Below are 17466 nucleotides of genomic sequence, written 5' to 3' on the forward strand. Positions count from 1 at the left end.
CATATAATTCCTGTATTGAAGGAGCTACACTGGCTACCGATATGTTTCCGGGCAAAATACAAAGTGTTGGTTATAACCTATAAAGCCCTAAACAGCTTGGGCCCTGGGTATTTAAAGAGAATGGCTTCTTCATCATGAACCCCACCACCCACTGAGATCAGCTGGAGAGGTTCGTCTGCATTTGCCACCAGCTCCTCTGGTGGCCACTCAGGGATGGGCCACCAGAGAAAGGGATAAACACAGGTTCCCTCTCCCCTAGCTACTGAAAGATCCTGAAAGGCACAATCTCATTCTGCATGCGAGATGGCAATGGTAAACCCCTCCTGTATTCTACCAAAAGACAATCACAGGGCTCTGTGGGTGCCAGGAGTTGAAATCGACTTGACGGCACACTTTTCTTTTACTTTATTAAAGAGAACTCCACAGCAGTATAATGGGAAGATATGCAGACTTAGTACAAAACTCAGCTCAGTATTTGCATTCTAAGTGGTGGATGAATAGTACTTACTAACTAGAGCCAGGGAAACAGGCACGATAGGGGCAGGAATAGTTTAAACTGACCACTTTGTGGCTAGCTAATGCTCAAACCCGGGGGATAGCTTTGTTACAGGTGGTGTTGAAATATTTATTTGCTATCTCCCGGCTCTTCTGCAGCACTATTCTTTAAAAGACAACTATGAAACTCACTCCCGCTTCTCTAAGGATTGGGTATTGGGGCAGAAAATCAGGAGTCTGCTTAACTTCATAACCTCTTGTACCCACACATATGATTGTATTAAGTATGAAGCTAATAGCATAGCAATTAGGAAAGTGATCTAAAATGCAGGTAGCCCACCATGTAGCTCTTAGGCATGTCTGCCAACTCCCACACTTTCAGGGTCACCCCTACTTTAAAACAGAGATAATAATACTGGCCTACCTGACAGGGCTGTTGTAAGTTCTGCTGAGCACTTTGAAGGCTTACTCTTCATATAGTGGGGTGTGTGTGTGGGTGTGTTTAACTGTTTATCTGAAGCATTTTCACCCACTCTTCAACAAACAAGCCTCCTAAGCCAGTCTACATAAAAATCAATCCATGGCAAATCACTATAACAACTGCTGGTAGTGTGTGTGTGTTGCTTCATAGGCTTCTCCTCCTTTACACAAGGCAATTGGTGGTCCTGTAGACTCTGTGGGTGGTCTGGTGAGGGAGTCCCAGCTTGAAAAGCAACAGGAGGTGGTGGTAGCAACTTGGGACTTTTCCTTATTATTATACATGAATTGATCCAGCCCCCATGATCACATGGGGAGATCATGGCTGATTTACCAGTACAATTTTAGCATTTTAAAATGGATTTTTATGGCATGTGTAGACAGGGTTAATGAAATTATTGTGCCTGGCAAAACTGAAGGCTGGGGGAAGAGAAGTGTAGTGCCACTGATGAATATATTAGAGGAAAAGGGAAATATGGTGCTTGGGGCTAGATGAGTAGGTATAGAGGAGGGTTAGACAAACACCTTCTCTCTTTTCTGGTCTTTCCTCCATCCCTGGGATTGAGGTGAGACTCTGCCAACATCTCAGTTACATTAGCTTCCTTACATCTGATAACAGATAATGCCAAGTTGATCTACAGCAAACTACTACTGGTGGGCCACTGTGTGAAACAGGATGCTGGACTAGATGGGCCTTGGGCCTGATCCAGCAAGGTTTTTCTTATGTACTAATAGAAGACTTAGCCTTAAACGGGACAGCTGATTTGGTGTGTAGAACTGAGACCTTGCTGGGGAATGGAAAGTAGGGGTGTGTACAGAACCATTTGGGGCAGTTCAGTTCGAATTTGGTCTGTGAACTGGTTTGTTAGAACCGGCCAGCAGTTCAGTTTGTGCACTCAGACCAGTTTGCCCCGGTTTGGGATGCTTGTAAAGGGGAATCTGGTAAGGATTCCCATTTATTTATTCATTCAATTTCTATACCGCCCTTCCAAAATGGCTCAGGGCGGTTTCAAGCAAAGGGGGAACCCTAGTAACTAAAATAGGGGTGAAAAGGGTGGGCAGGTGGTCACCTTTAAATGTGGTGGCAGTGGATCCCCTAGGCCCTGCTGGTGCTCCCCGCATCAGCGCGGACAGTTGTTTTGTCGTTGTGTTTTTTTAAACGTCACAGGAGTGGACTATTACATTTCATTTCCACTAGAAAAACTATTTAATATACAGTCTTCAAAGGCAGTCAGAACCAAGCAAAAACAGGTTTGCCACACAAACCTTTTGGAGTTCTTTGAGAGTGTCAACAAGTGTGTGGATCAAGGTGATCTAGTTAACATAGTATACCTGGACTTCCAAAAAGCTTTCGACAAAGTTCCTCAACAAAGACTCCTGAGGAAACCTAGCAGTCATGGGATAAGGGGACAGGTACATGTGTGGATTGCTAACTGGTTGAAAGAGGGTAGGGATAAATGGAGAGTTTTCACAATGGAAGTAAGTAAGAAGGGGGGTCCTCCAGGGATCTGTACTGGGATTGGTGATTTTTAATTTATTCATAAATGATATAGAAGTAGGGGTAAGCAGTGAGGTGGCCAAATTTGCAGATGTTACCAAACTTTTTTGGGTAGTGAAATCTAAAAAGGATTGTGAGAGCTCCAAAAGGATCTCTCCAAACTGGGTGGGTGGGCGACAAAGTGGCAAATGCAGTTCAGTGTTGGCAAGTGTAAAGTGATGCACATTGGGACAAAAAACCCCAACTTCAAGTATATGCTGATGGGATCTGAGCTGTCGGTGACCGACCAGGAGAGGGATCTTGGGGTCGTGGTGGACAACTTGTTGAAAGTGTCGACTCAATGTGCAGCAGCTGTGAAAAAGGCCAATTCCATGCTGGGGATCATTAGGAAGGGGATTGAAAATAAAATGACTAATATTATAATGCCCTTATACAAAACGATGGTGTGGCCACACCTGGAATACTGTGTTCAATTCTGGTCACCACATCTAAAAAAGGACATTGTAGAACTGGAAAAGGTGCAGAAGAGGGTAACCAAGATGATCAGGCGCCTAGAACACCTTCCTTATGAGGCAAGGCTACAACACCTTGGGCTTTTTAGTTTAGAAAAAAGATGACTGTGGGGAGACATGATAGAGGTCTGTAAAATCATGCATGGTGTGGATAAAGTGGATAGAGAGAAATTCTTCTCCATCTCACATCACTAGAACCAGAGGTCATTCCATAAAACTGATTGCCAGGAAATCTAGGACCAATAAATGGAAGTACTTTTTCACACAACACAATCTGCTTGCGGAATTCTCTACCACAAGATGTAGTGACAGCCAACAACCTGGGTGGCTTTAAGAGGGGTTTGGATAACTTCATGGAAGAGAGGTCTATCATCGGCTACTAGTTGGAGGACTATAGACCACCTCCAGCATGAAAGGCATGATGCCTCTGAGTACCAGTTGCAGGGGAGTAACAGCAGGAGAGAGGGCATGCCCTCAACTCTTGCCTGTGGCTTCCAGCATCATCTGGTGGGCCACTGTGTGAAACAGGATGCTGGACTAGATGGGCCTTGGGTGTGATCCAGTATGGCTGTTCTTATGTTCTTTAAGATAGAATCATAAGAAATGATCTATACATTTAATTCTCTTAGGTGTACCTGTCACTAATCCCATGTGTGGCAGCTCTCATGAGAGAGCTGCTGATTATTGATGGGGACCAAGGGGTGTGGGGGGAAAGAAACAGCGGCCTGGTGAATGGCTGGCCATGGGGGTGGGGGGAGAAGACAGACAGCTGGCAGACAGGTGAGTGGCCCCAGCAGGCGGGTGGTCGCAGCAGCAAACAGAAGGTGGGCCTGGCAGGCAACCTCGACCAGCAGGCGGGCTTGGCAGACAGGCGGCTGCGAATGGCAGGAAAGATGGGGCAGGGAAGAGGAAGAAGGCGGCTGCAGGTGGGGAAGGCGGTGGGCAAGAATGCAGTGAGCGCAGGCAAGCAAAAAAACAGCAGGGGTGGGGGACACTAGGGGCACAGATGTTCTGCATCAGATCTAGTTCTAGTTCTAATGGTTTCCTTAACTAGATATTGCTATGTGGAATTGCACAAATGCATACAATGTGACCCACTCTGCATGGAAACACTGCGCAGTGCCGACATTACAATTAGTTCAAACTTTTTTCTTTGTTAGCAGGGCAGAGGAGCAGGCAGTAGAGGAATATCATAGGGGTAGCCCCAGGTAAGGGCAGGAAAAAACCCACACTCCAGCATCTGCTGTGGTATTCTCCTACCTAAAGTAGAATCTGTTCCTAAAAATAGAACAGCAGACGCAAACCTACCAATGTTGTAATGACACATGGATGTAGGAACGGTCCAAATGGCTGTTCTTTGAATGTTTTCAAGCAGGGTGTTGATGCCCAGAGCTATGCTGATGGTAGTCCTGCATAGGGAACAGACTGCAACTCCTGCAGGTGGAAAATGGCCCTTAGATATACAAGGGAAATGCACATCTGGACCCAAATCCTGATGGTGGATCTGGACACATTATAGCCCTGGAAATATGCTATAGAAGACACTAACAGGCTGTCAAAGTGTCCCATAACAGGTAGACCCCCAAGACATGCTGGACATTGAGCTTGTGCCACTATTTTTATCCTTAAAATACAAAGAATTTGGGCAAAGGTCAAGTAGAACTATCTTCTAAGTCATCATCCTGGCAGACATGAAGGCCACCAGAAACATGACTTTCTGCTCAGGGAACTTACCTGGAATGAAGCAGATGGGTTCAAAAATGTGTGTGTGGGGGTGTCCAATAAGAGCTCTAAACATGAGAAGTAGGCTCCAGTTAGGTAACCTATAAATGGTAGAAAGAGAAAGACATTCCCTGCAGGAATAGTATCACATGAGGATACTGAGAGAGAAGCACCTCAGTCCCTAAGGATGCTATCCAGAACCATGATCTACCTTTTGAGGGTTGGGCACAAGCAGACTGAGTTGGCAACAATGCACTTTTTAAATATTATCTTTTGAACCCCATCCACATCATATCTTGCTAATGGAAGATCAGCAAGAGGCCAAGAAAGTCTGGACCCACTCCTCTCACTAATAACAATCCCTCAACTGCCAAAATGCAATTGAAGGCACTTGAGTGCCTTTGTTGTGATGGTGTCTGTGTGATGTTCCACACAGTAGGTGGAAGGATATATAGACTGAGTACAAACACATACACACACTCCGCTGATTGTGCAGATAGGCCCTTAGGAAACAGCACCAAGATGCAAACTGAGCAGTGAGGAGGATGTGGTCCTGGTTTGCTGAATTGTTAGTCCCCTAACACAGACATTGTATTTTCAGCTTCCATTAAGATGTATTATAACAATATTCTCTCTTAAACATTTCCTAGGAAATGAAGGTGAAATATACTCAAACATACAGCATGGAAGGCTTCCCATACAACTGGGTCAGATTGAGGTTAAGTTATTAAGCCAATTGGTTTAGAAAAGACTTCAGTGTCAAATGGCCTGCTTTCAACTGTGTTTGCACTCTTGTTGAGACCACGTTCCCTGGTTCCGCAGCATGCCTCCCCGCTGATCAGAACTGCGTCTTGGGTTATCTGGATTTGTTCCAGCTCCTTCAACGGAGGTGCCTGGACAATCATAGCAACAACCACCAATTGAGTGATTTCCACACATGGGGAGGTACCTTGATTTGACGAGTGGATTGGGACATAATTTTGGATTGTAGTGGAAGGAGAAACCACTGAAGAGTCTGTGAATACCATCTTGCCCATGGAACACAGTTGATGAATAGTATCATGGTGACCAGCAAATGTGTTCGTGAAATCACAATGATGGTTTGAGAATTGCAGACATTATGAATTAGCAAATTGATCTTTTTCTTTTGTTCTAACGGAAGAAGAACCTGTGATGTTCTGGTATCCAGAATAAGTCCAAGCTGTTGGAGATGCTGCGAGGAAACTAGTGAACTCCTTTTGAAATTGACCAAGAAACCATGTGATCAAAGAATGTGAAGAGCTAATGTAAGAACCAGCGTGGTGTAGTGGTTAGAGTGCTGGACTAGGACTGGGGAGACCCGAGTTCAAATCCCCATTCAGCCATGAGACTTGCTGGGTGACTCTGGGCCAGTCACTTCTCTCTCAGCCTAACCTACTTCACAGGGTTGTTGCAAGGAGAAACTTCAATACCGCTCTGGGCTCCTTGGAGGAAGAGCAGGATATAAAAAGTAAGCAAAACTCAGCTCTGTTTATAAGGATCTGATTAAAATGTCACTTAGCTATGGGTGAATATGGATTTCCTGGACACTTATATTAGTGTCACCATTATTTTTGTGAATACCCAGGGTGCAGATACTGAGTGCCCCCGGTTGTATGTAAATGACGATGTGATGGAATATTTAGTATGTGCAGGTAAGCCTCTGAGAAGTCCATAGAAACTAGAAAATCTTGAGGTTGGATAGTCTCTTTCGAGCAGCCTGACAGATTCCATTAGAAACTTGCGCTTGTGAATGTACCAACTGATAGACAGTACTTTAGATCCAGCACGGCTCTCCAAGAGGCATCTCTTTGTGGCACTAGAAATAAAATAGAACTAATGCTGCAACATAAGTCTGCTGACACTGCTTCCTTGATGACCTTTATTTTTAACAGGTGAAGAATTGCTTGTGTCATAAGATTCTGCTTTAGAGGATTCTTGGAGAGTGGAGAAAGCCTGAAGTGGTTTTGAGGAACAATCAGCAGATCCAATGGGTACCCCATGGAAATGGTGTTTGGACTCACCTGCTGGCACAAGCATTTTCCCAGGCCTGGGCAAAGTCTTGTAACCTCCCTCCTCCTACTGGCTGATCGAAGTCATCATCATTTTGGGGGCTGTTTGGAGGTGACTCGGCAGGCATTTGGCCCATGGTAAGCCTGACATTAGTAAGGTCTGGACTTGCCCTGCCAAGAATGGGACTAGGAGACTAGTCTCTGGAACACTTGTTCTTTCAAAAACTGCTGCTACTACTTATATACCGTTTTTCAACAAAAGGTTTGCAAAGCGGTTTACATAGATACATAAACAAACAAACAAGATGTCCCCAAAGGCTCACAATCTAAAAAGAAACACAAGGTAGACACCAACAACAGCCACTGGAGGGATGCTGTGCTGGGGTTGGATAAGGCCAGTTGCTCTTCCCCTGCTAAACGTAAGAGAATCACTTTGAAAGGTGTCTCTTAGCTCAGTTAGCAGGGGTGAGCTAAAGCTCTGGTTAGGCTGCCTGTAGGAGTGAAAGGAATTATTGTTACTGAACTTTAAATACCTTTTCCCTTCTTACTAACAGAAGGCATTGCTTTCTTCTTATCTCTAGACTCAACCAACAGGTGTTGAAGAGCTTCACCAAACAGCTTGCTTCCCTTAAATGGAGTTTCTGCCAAATTAAGTTTCAACTTCTCGTCAACATTCCAATGCTTGAACTATAAAGATCTTCGTTCAGCAACACTGGAAGCCACGATTGCAGAGAATTGAGTCTTGATTCTTGCAATGAATCAAGACTAGCATCAGCCATGAAGGCAACAGACTTTGCTAGCTTGTTAAGATGTTGGCACAACCTAACTGGATCTTTTGGAACGTCTTTGAGAAGCCATAAAATGGGAGCCATGGCAAATATTGATGTTGCTGCTTATGCTCAAATAGCCAGAACTGTGGCCTTGTGAGACCTGTGAAGGAGGAAGTCATTCTTATCTTCTTGTGTCTAAGTTTTCATCACCATTATTTGCCACTACAGCTCCAGATACTAAGGAAGTGACAAAGGCATCTACAAGAGGAATAGACATGTTAGACATGACTTCTAGTGGCAAGGAGTAAAATTTCTTTGCAAAACTTGACACCTTTAGTGGAAGTGGGATTTTGCCATTCAGCGTCCACTGTAACCAATAACAGTTTTGGAAAAAGGGATTGTAGAAACATTATTTGAAGCACACAGAAAAACATCTTGTACTAATCCTTGTGCTGCCTCAGTAGATTGAACAGTGGAATCAGAAATTTGCAGCACTCTATGTGCCTTGGCCAGTAATGGTTCAAAATCCTCCTGGTGGAAAGGTCTAACTGAAGCAGTTTGTGAAGCCAGGCCATCCTTCCCAGATAAAGAAAAGAGCCTCCCCACTTTTAAAATGACTCCCTTCCTGCCCTAACACTTAAGGTAAGATGAGAGGAACAACAGAAAAAGAGTAAGTAGAATATATTTGAACAGAAGAATAGTGGAGCTTTTTCACAAGCCTGTTCCTTTGGAGTGGCCAGGAACAGAAATGGAGAAAGCGAGGTTACTGTTGTGAGGGGAAGAGATTCTAGTTTGCATAGTCTTGTCTGATTGGAGCAAGTTGGAATGACAACACATCTTGAGGATGCCTACCATACACTGCAGGAGAATGCATGCTCCCCCTTTGATAAACAGTGCAGATTTAGAAAAGAGTTGCATACATATGAATCAACAAGAACCTAAAAGGATTAAAGAAAAAAGGGGATGGAATTCTTTTCACACCCATACAGTTTTCCGTATCATAATACCTGCTATAAAAGTAGTGAAATGTTCCAAGTACCTTCCTTTATTTAAATACTTGATTAAATCAAGACCCATTCACTTAGAGGTTCAACATTATATATTATGGAATGTTTGTAGTTTTCTTGTTCACAGGAAGTGTCTGCACTGTGGGGGACAGTCTCAAGGAATGTTTACTCCTGCATTGGATGGTAAGGGGATCCAACAACCAGGCTCAATTTTTTGGGGGGGGGGGATTGCAGAAGTCAAGGGAGGCAAGTTATAAAATGTTCAGTGAAAACAGTCAGTGAGGGTGGGGAGGAAAGATAACTTTTTGGTGCAGCACATACACACCATGCCACCAGCTGGCTACGGGCCTGCCAACAATGCCCTGCCTGGCTCCATATCATCTCCCACTCATTTCCATAGGGACTTGCCCAAGAAGAGTTTTGCTCATTTTTTAGGCAAAAAAATATTTGCTGTCTGAATGTTTGCCTATTATCTGATCTAATAAGATCATTCCTTCCTAAATCCTTTCACACGTTGATAAATGAGATCAGTCTTATTCCACAGACCTTACTGCTAGCCACTGAGTTCATTGTGATAGATACTAATCTTTTTGTGCTCCATGCCGATTTCAACTCTCCTCTCAACTCACCATTGTTAGCAGCCATTGTGGATGTCCCAACAACTACTACTCTGTACAGGGTGTGACGATAATAGTTTTTTGTTTTTTGTTTAAATCACTCTGTGATGGAATGTACATGGACCACAGTTGTGTGAATTATGTATTAGCTCATAGGTCACCATATTTTTGTCAAGATGTTGGATTGTCACTACACAGAAGGAAAGCCTGCTGCCCAGGCCTGATCTGCACAGAGGACTCCCCACATCCTACATCGATCCAGATATTTTCATAGCTGGACAATGCAAAATCCTTCCTTATGAGGTGATGTGTGTAAAGTAAATCCTTCCTTATGAGGTGATGTGTGTAAAGTTTGAAATTTGTCTTAAATTAATCATTGGGAGGGGGGAATCCCTCCCTTATTATACAGCAAGAGTTTCTAGCACACATCCCAGTAAAGGTGTAATGCACATTCCCTCCCATAATGACACAGAGTTCTAAAATCCATTTTGTAGCTTTTCAATCTGAGCAGTAAACGAAAATTTACTGTGCATTAAATATATAAACAGTAACTGCCTGCACCAGTGGCAGATCAGTTGCTCACATCATGATCTCTCACTCAGCCAGCCTCTTAACCCTACTTAGAGAGGCATGCAGCAACTATATATCAGTTTAAATATACCATCTGCTTGCTGTTCAGTACTGTCCAGCTGCTACGTGGTAAGGGGAATATGAAAGTCAGGGTTATCAAAAATTAAGGGCCTTCTTGGGGGATTTGCTTCCTTGTCAGCTTTATGCAGCAGCTTGAAAAGTCCAGTGCCAATGTTCATTGGGATACCCATAATGATGCACTCAGAGACACCTAGAGGAGAACCAAGAAAGAATCATTTTAATGTCTCACACATTTTCTTTCACTCACATTTTCCAGGCCTTAAAAACACTACAGTGGCATCCTACTATAATTTTAGAGATTGTCCTAAAGTAGTTATCTGCAAATCAAGTCCACTGTGGCAAGCACATGGGAAAATATTAAGGGTTTTTGGATGCTTCATAATTACACAACACTATCCTCATACAGATTCAAAACCCAAGCAAGAAGATCTGAAAGTGTCATCAAAACATCCCTATTGGTACATATGAATACACAAAGCTGATCTATACTATTATTATATGCAAGATAATATATAAATATATATTACATGCAATATACACATATATAGAGATACAAGTTTTGGGCAGTATAAAAATATGTTTAATAAATAAAATATATTATCTTCTCCACGTGGCATGGTCGTCTTAGGCAGGGGTCTTCCCTGCACCTGATACCAAAGAGCCTTTTAACTGGAGAATCCAGGGATTTAAACACTGGACTTTCTGTGAGCAACACACAGATTCAACCTCTTTGCTGTGGCCCCTTTCTGTTGAAGCTAAGCTTAAAACTATTCTATCTCTATAAACCAAAAGCAGTGTAATATGCCCCCTATTACGAAAACCGAAACACTAGAAGCCAGCTATAAAACCAATCAGTTTTCAAGTCCAAAAGCAAAGGCAAAAAAATATTGCACTGCTTCTGAAGTCAGAAGAGAGAACTTTGTACTCTGGGAAGGTCATTCTACCCTTTGTGGCACCAGCAAAAAAGGTCCGATCTTGGACTTTTGCTGTTTTTGCATCTGTTTCATACACCTATGTTTCATGTATAGAGCTGAGCCTGGTAGCAAGTATTCATCTTTATTCTGTTTGCAAGCTTACCCAGAGTACTTACCACACACTGAATCTCTCTGCCCAAAGTATGCAGCATCAAAGAGATGGTCTGCTGTCTTTTCAAAGGATGCAAGCATCAACACACTCTCCTTCATTTTTGCCAACCCAAACCTAGTAATGCCCAGAACTTCACCCTAGTTCAGAAAGGGAAGACAGTGGGAAAGCAGAAAGCGATTAACCATAGCGTGGATTTGCCATATGAAGTGACAGAATGAGTGGCTTATTGGTCAGACCTAACATGCGAACTTCCCAACTGCATAATGGGGTGCACAGGCACACGTGCAGTCTGAGCACGCTTCTCAACTCTGGGAGGAACAGTAGAGAGTCTGGGAAACTGCCAGGGCCTGGTGTTTGTGTCCACTGCAACGGTGGTTCTTTCATATAAGGTGACTTACAGTTCCATGCCACTCAGCAGTTGGTCAGCTGACTTATGTGAGCCAGTCAGCTGACCTACACATGCACCACATGGGTCATCTTAGGGTGTCACAAGGGGGCAGGTCTGAATAAGAACGAATTGCCAGGGAGGAGTTCCCATTCTGCTGGGCTGAAATTTTCTATCACGCTTGGAGGGTGAAGCTGGTCCAGTATCTGGGTCCCCAGCTACAGAGCTGCCTTAGGAGATGGTGAGGCTTGTAACCAAAGCATTTTCTTCATTTACATTTATCTGAGAGGGAAGGAGGCAAAGCACATGTGGTGGTGGTGGCGGCGGCCCGTGAACACGCCTCCAGGGGGTGGGGGGCAGTAGGAGGCACCTTTAAGAGTAAATTAATTCGGTGCTCACCTCCACCACCGTGGCACCTGAACGCTGTTCAGAGCTGCAATGTGCTGCCCAGCAGCCCCTACGGTGGGGAAGCGCCTCTGCCACTCACCTGGCCGCTGACGGGGGCTCTTCTCCATGGAAGCCAGGTGAGTGGCAGAGGTTCTTCCTCGCCGTAGGGGCTGCTGGGCAGCACGATGCAGCTCCGAACAGTGTATAGGTGCCGTGGCAGCGGAGGTGAGCACCAAATTAATTTACTCTTAAAGGTGCCCCCCCTGCTGCCCCCCAGAGGGGCGTTCACGGGCCGCCACTAGATGGTGGTGGCAGTAGTAGTAGTAAACTAATATGATAATGAAAAAGTAAACAACAAACCTTGTATGTCATTAGGTCAGACAGCAACATTACATGTCTCCGGTCAATGCTCATACCATGGTTTACCATCGTGTACTGGATCTCATTGATAATGGTGGTTCGAGCTGCCTCAATTCCCAGGGTTTTCTCAACCTAAAAGATTAGTGGTACACTAGTTAATAAAATGGCAAGAAGTTCACTCTGCTTGCACACGGCACTCTGAGTTCTCCAGCAAGTATTGAGCTTAGATTGCACCTGAACTTGTTCCCACCTGCAAGAAGTGCCTGACATCCTGATTAAATTACTCAACAGTACTGCACAGCACCCTTGACAGGATGACTAAATTTCAACTGAACTTCCTCTAGTGAATTTAGTCAGGATGCCAACCAGTGGACTAACATGCACTGTTTTTCAGCAGCAGCTTTATACAGTGCTTTTTGACTGTTTAAAGTGTTTCATGTACATTATATGTTATAATTCTTACTGCAGCTCAGTGAGATCAGTTGAGCATTATTATCCCCATCTTGTAAAATGAGTCTGAGGCCACAGAAACAGTTTTCTTAAGGCCATCTAGTGAGTTCATGGCAAAGGCAAGAGCTGAACCCAAGACTTCCACAATTTACATGCATCTCCTATAATGCAGGGAAAAGTTGAAGGAAAGAGAAGAAGAGGACGACCAGCAGCAAGGTGGATGGACTCGATTACAGCAGCAATGAATGCACCACTGAGAGACCTTAAAGGACAAGCTGAAGACAGATCATCCTGGAGAGAATCTATGTGGTCACTAAGAGTCGACACCGACTTGATGGCACTTAATCAATCAATCAATACTACACAAGCTCATCTTATACCACCCTCTTAACTGTTACCTCATAAGTGTTGTTCGAAGTAGTCCTTGTGCCTTTGACACCATGTGTGGCCATGACAGCTCGCAGGTTGTCACCTTCTACTAGCAGTTTGAACTTCTCCTTTCCACTCTGCTCATCAATATGAATAACAGCACGAGACACTTCTGGGATACCTTGCACAACCACCTTTATGTTTAAAAGTGGGGGGAAACACACACATGCTAAAAATGTAGAAATTACAATAAGTGCTTCTTTCGGTAGAGAAAGAGGATTTCCCACTATATACCAAAATATTCCTCCTTGGCCCCTCTTACTTCTTCCTACAGACAGAGGCCAACATCCTCCACATATTTGCTTAGGAGACCCACTGATGTTGAGAAGACTTCATTCCAAGCAAGTGCATGAGGGAAAGCAGCCAAAATATCCAAGGAAAGGAAGTCCAAGTAATTACAGGGCCATGCACTCTGCAAGATTAAAATTTGACTCGCAGGTAGGATGGCTTATATGATACCAGGATATTATTATAACCAAAATAACCAAAGCGAAAGTTGTAGTGATGGCCACTAGCTTGGATGGCTTTAAAAGGGGCTTAGACAATTCATCGTGGACAGGTCTATCAGTGGCTACTAGTCTGGTGGCTATAGGCCACCTACAGCCTCAGAGGCAAGATGCCTCTGAATACCATCTGCAGGGAAGTAATGGTAGGAGAGAGGGCGTGTCCTCACCTCAGGCCTGTGCGCTTCTCAGAGGCTTCTGGTGGGCCACTGTGTGAAACAGGATCCTGGACTAGACAGGCCTTGGGCCTGATCCAGCAGGGCTGTTTTTGTGTATTTTTGCAAGCTGAAGAGCTGGCATAGATCATGTCTTATTGAATTTAATTAATTCAACTTATTTTTGTTGCATAGCTATGTGGAAGCTCGATTTTTTTCTTTCTTTCATGGAAAGCGGTATAAATAATTTAGCTTTCATAGAGAACTGGGTACTTTTGAAATGCTAAACTGCTTTCCAATATAAATTGTGATCAATCATAACCAACTTCCTTCAAAACTACTACTTGCTCAGTTTCTGCAATACACCCTCCTTCTCCTTGGACCCTTCTGCTTGTTCCCCCCACACGCCCACCTTTACTTGGTCTACCCCTTTCCCCAAGGTCCTGTTTCACAGTCTGCTGTATTCCCTTCCTTCAGCAACTTGACACTGGGCTCCCTGTCCCCAAGCTTCCTTCCGCTCCCCAACCACACTTTGTGACGTCATCACTGCTCAGCCAATGGATGCCAGAAGGTTCACTGTTGCAACAAAGTTCCTCAGTGCATCACAATTAAGAATTGTCACAAAGAGTTGTTCACCTAGAGCAAAATTCACAAGCACATCTGGGGTTTCTCCTCAGGATAAATATTTGAAATGTGGAAAGTCAAAGAGTTTTGATAAGACTAATGTTCTTTCTCCAGAGGATTCATATATCCCTCATTATTAGTACAGAATGGATTGTAGCATAAATACTGCAAGCCCAACAAGAGGGCAACATCTGGATCTACAGAACACAATTCAATTCTACAAATATATATAAATCAATTAGGCACAAGAATCCCAACATGTCTGAAATCACAGAGTTGTTCTTCAAGAGCAAACACTTAAATCAGATAAACAGGTTAACAAATGAAATTACTATTATTAGATTAGATATAGTTCTCAGGTATTCAGCTTCTCATGCTAATAAACTGAATATCTTTACCGCCAAGTAATAATCATGGAAGGAGGAGAGTTCTTACTTTTGGTAGTTCTTCTTTAAGGTACTGCAAGACATAGTACATTGAACTCTTGCTATTCTCACGGGGAGTAACGCACACAACAGCCTCACCATGAACAGCCACATCCCCAGGCTTCACTCTCAGCTTTGAGACGCAAATAGAATACCGCACCGTCTCTGCATTAACCTGCGGCAGGAAGTATCACTTGGTTATTTTTAATTCCTTTGACACCGGGATTATGACAGTTATGCAGGCATATAATTCTGTCCTACAAGATATCCAAGCGACTAGTTTGGCCAAATGCTTGCAGTGGACCACTTGATGGCCATCACAAGATGCTCATATTTGATTCATCCAGGGAATGTTTGCCATTGTTCAAGAGCCCCCAAGCCTGATACATGCAACAGCTGAATTAAATGGCAGCTTGGGCCCCTCATGGACCAAGGAGTGAGGGGAGTGCTGGGCATTACAAGAAGGGGCGAGTGAGTCATGCACCCTCCTCTTATGTGTCTGATGCAATCTCCGATATAGTGACTCCCACATATTGGACACCAGCCCCAGTCAGATGTACAAGATGGAGCCATTCTACAGGTGGTGCAGAATGAGGTGGCAGAACTCTGGACTTTACCACACTTCAGAATGCAGCTGGCAGTGTATCATATTTTTGAATGCTCCCCCAAGTAATAGGCTCCTTGCATGTGGTAAATTGGCAGAGATTTGCACTAAACATTTCCCCTTAAGCTAGAGATTTTTCTGAATCCCACCTGGTATCCTCGGTTACCAGTTAAAGAGGAACAATCAATTCTACCGCCATTTACCATGTCAGGACTCTACTTCCTGAAACATCGGAAGCACATTCTGTGCAGATCCAGCCTTACACAGCATGACAGCAGGAAGTCTGGATTCTAACTTGATCTTGCTAACACCAGCGATAGTATGTGGTACAGTACATTTGCAAGGATGTAGGAGCCCTAGATTCAAATCCCTGCTTTGCCATGTAGAGTGGGCCACTCATGGTCTCACAACCTAACCTACCTTACCAATTTGTCCTGAGGATAAAAGGGGGTAGTAGTGCTGAAACTAGCAGTGACCTGAATTTCTTGGAGAAAGGGTAGAATAAAATATAATCACCATAAATATGACACACACACACACCCCTCATGTGCAGCATCAAGTGGCACAATCCAGAATTCTACCACTTCATTCAACCTAAGCAGGATGGCTCTTAGGCTTACATCTAGTTTGAGCCAGAGGGATGTTGCTGAAAATATGGCAAGCTAGATGGAGGCTGCATTGTACTTTGCAGCTGCTCACGTCTCCCAGTTGCTTGGTTCAACTATACGAGAAAAGTATAACAGCAGCAGTAATATACCAAAGGGATGGGGAGAGGAGCTCGGGCCATCTGCGCTCAGGGATTGCAACAGCTGCAGCAGACATGAACTGGGCTTCCCAAGGGAAAAGAGACTGATGTTTGTTACATTTGAATTTGAATGAGTATCAGCTTTTCAAAAAGCCAAGATATCACTGTAAATTACTCCAATGGCTGCCACTTACAAGCATGTCAGAATGTAGTACAACCCAATATTTGTAGAGCATCTCCTGCAAGTCAATACCCTAGAACAGGGGTAGGCAACATGTGACTCACCAGATGTTGCTGAACTACAACTCCCATCATCCCTAGCTGTATTAAATTGTGTCTGGGGCTGATTGAAGTTCAGAAAATATGGAGAGCTGCATGTCACCTACGTCTCCTCTAGAAGCTATGCTACAATAGTCAGGATAACAATGTAGTACAAACTACTGCTGGACTCTGTCACTTTGGACTGCCAGTGCACATCTGATTGCTTCAACCTATGACAAACAAGTTACGTTAGAGTTTAGAGAGTCCCCCACACTCCAGGGGGGGAAAAAAACCCGCTGAGGGGCAACTGGTGAAGAACAGAACTATGCCTCATTGGAAACAACTTTTGCAGCATGAGGCTATGGTCTTCATTTAAACAAAGATGGCAGTAATCATGCTTGCCTGAGGAAGGGATTTTAGAACTGCTCCCATGACACCTCCGAAAAGTGTGTTTAGTGTCTACAAAAACCGTTTAACAAAAAGAACAGTGCCATGTTCATCCAAAAGTACGAAAAAGAAGCAGGTCAAATAAGACGAATCTCCCTCTCTTAGAAATTTATCTCCTACTGAGCAAAACTCCAGAGCAGCAAGTTCTGCCTGCAGCTTGTATGGCAGCTGGAAAGTAAGTGGAGGTGTCTCATTTTAATGGTCCAACCCTAACTGCTACATTGAACACTTCCGAGTGATGTCAGAGCACCTCAAGGAGCTAAAGGTGCTTCCCAAACAGCAATCTGTGCAGGTGCAGCTCCCATATGTTTTTTTGATTGATTGATTGTTCAATTTATATACCACCTTACATTCAAACAATCCCAAGGCAGTTTACAGCAACATTTAAAAACAAGATTGTAAAAAAAAAAAAGAAGACGACACAATTAAAATATTAAGTGAAAAATATGTGTTATTGCACAGAGGACCAAAAAGATTATTAAAATAGTGCAAGTAAAGTCATGGTAATTTTAATTTAAACAACCACCATCTCTAAAGGCACACCTTTAAGCAAAACCAATTTCTCAAGCAGAGTAAATGGAAGGTGGGCATACTCACTTCCAGTCTAAGCAATCTAATCCGTTCCAATGAAAGCTTGACAAGAATAAAACAGTCATCAGGAAGGAAAACTTCTTCAATGTACTCTGAAATCTGTAAGTCAAGAAATCATATAAATTCAACATTGAATTCGGGATCAACAATACAGCAGTGTTGGTACTAACATTCCAGATGCTGACCCAGAAAAGACCTTTTTGGAGAAGACCCCCAGCCCTGATAAAATCTCCTT

The 17466-nt window shown here is 43.7% G+C and overlaps 1 protein-coding gene across 3 annotated transcripts in view; it reads right to left on the reverse strand.

Moving 5' to 3' along the window:
* Window positions 1-9632: 9632 nt before the first annotated feature.
* The window catches only part of POLR3A (RNA polymerase III subunit A), an 82435-nt gene continuing 74601 nt past the window's right edge, over window positions 9633-17466 (reverse strand). For all 3 annotated transcript variants that reach the window (XM_053307541.1, XM_053307542.1, XM_053307543.1), the window contains exons 26-31: window positions 17238-17330; window positions 14594-14758; window positions 12846-13010; window positions 11998-12129; window positions 10870-11002; window positions 9633-9969 (exon numbers count right to left, since the gene is read on the reverse strand). In XM_053307541.1, coding sequence (XP_053163516.1) covers window positions 9821-9969; window positions 10870-11002; window positions 11998-12129; window positions 12846-13010; window positions 14594-14758; window positions 17238-17330 — 837 coding nt within the window. In that variant the 3' untranslated portion in view covers window positions 9633-9820. The remainder of the gene's footprint in view (window positions 9970-10869; window positions 11003-11997; window positions 12130-12845; window positions 13011-14593; window positions 14759-17237; window positions 17331-17466) is intronic.

Source organism: Hemicordylus capensis, chromosome 3 (genome assembly GCF_027244095.1).
Source record: "Hemicordylus capensis ecotype Gifberg chromosome 3, rHemCap1.1.pri, whole genome shotgun sequence".
Classification (NCBI taxonomy): domain Eukaryota; kingdom Metazoa; phylum Chordata; class Lepidosauria; order Squamata; family Cordylidae; genus Hemicordylus; species Hemicordylus capensis.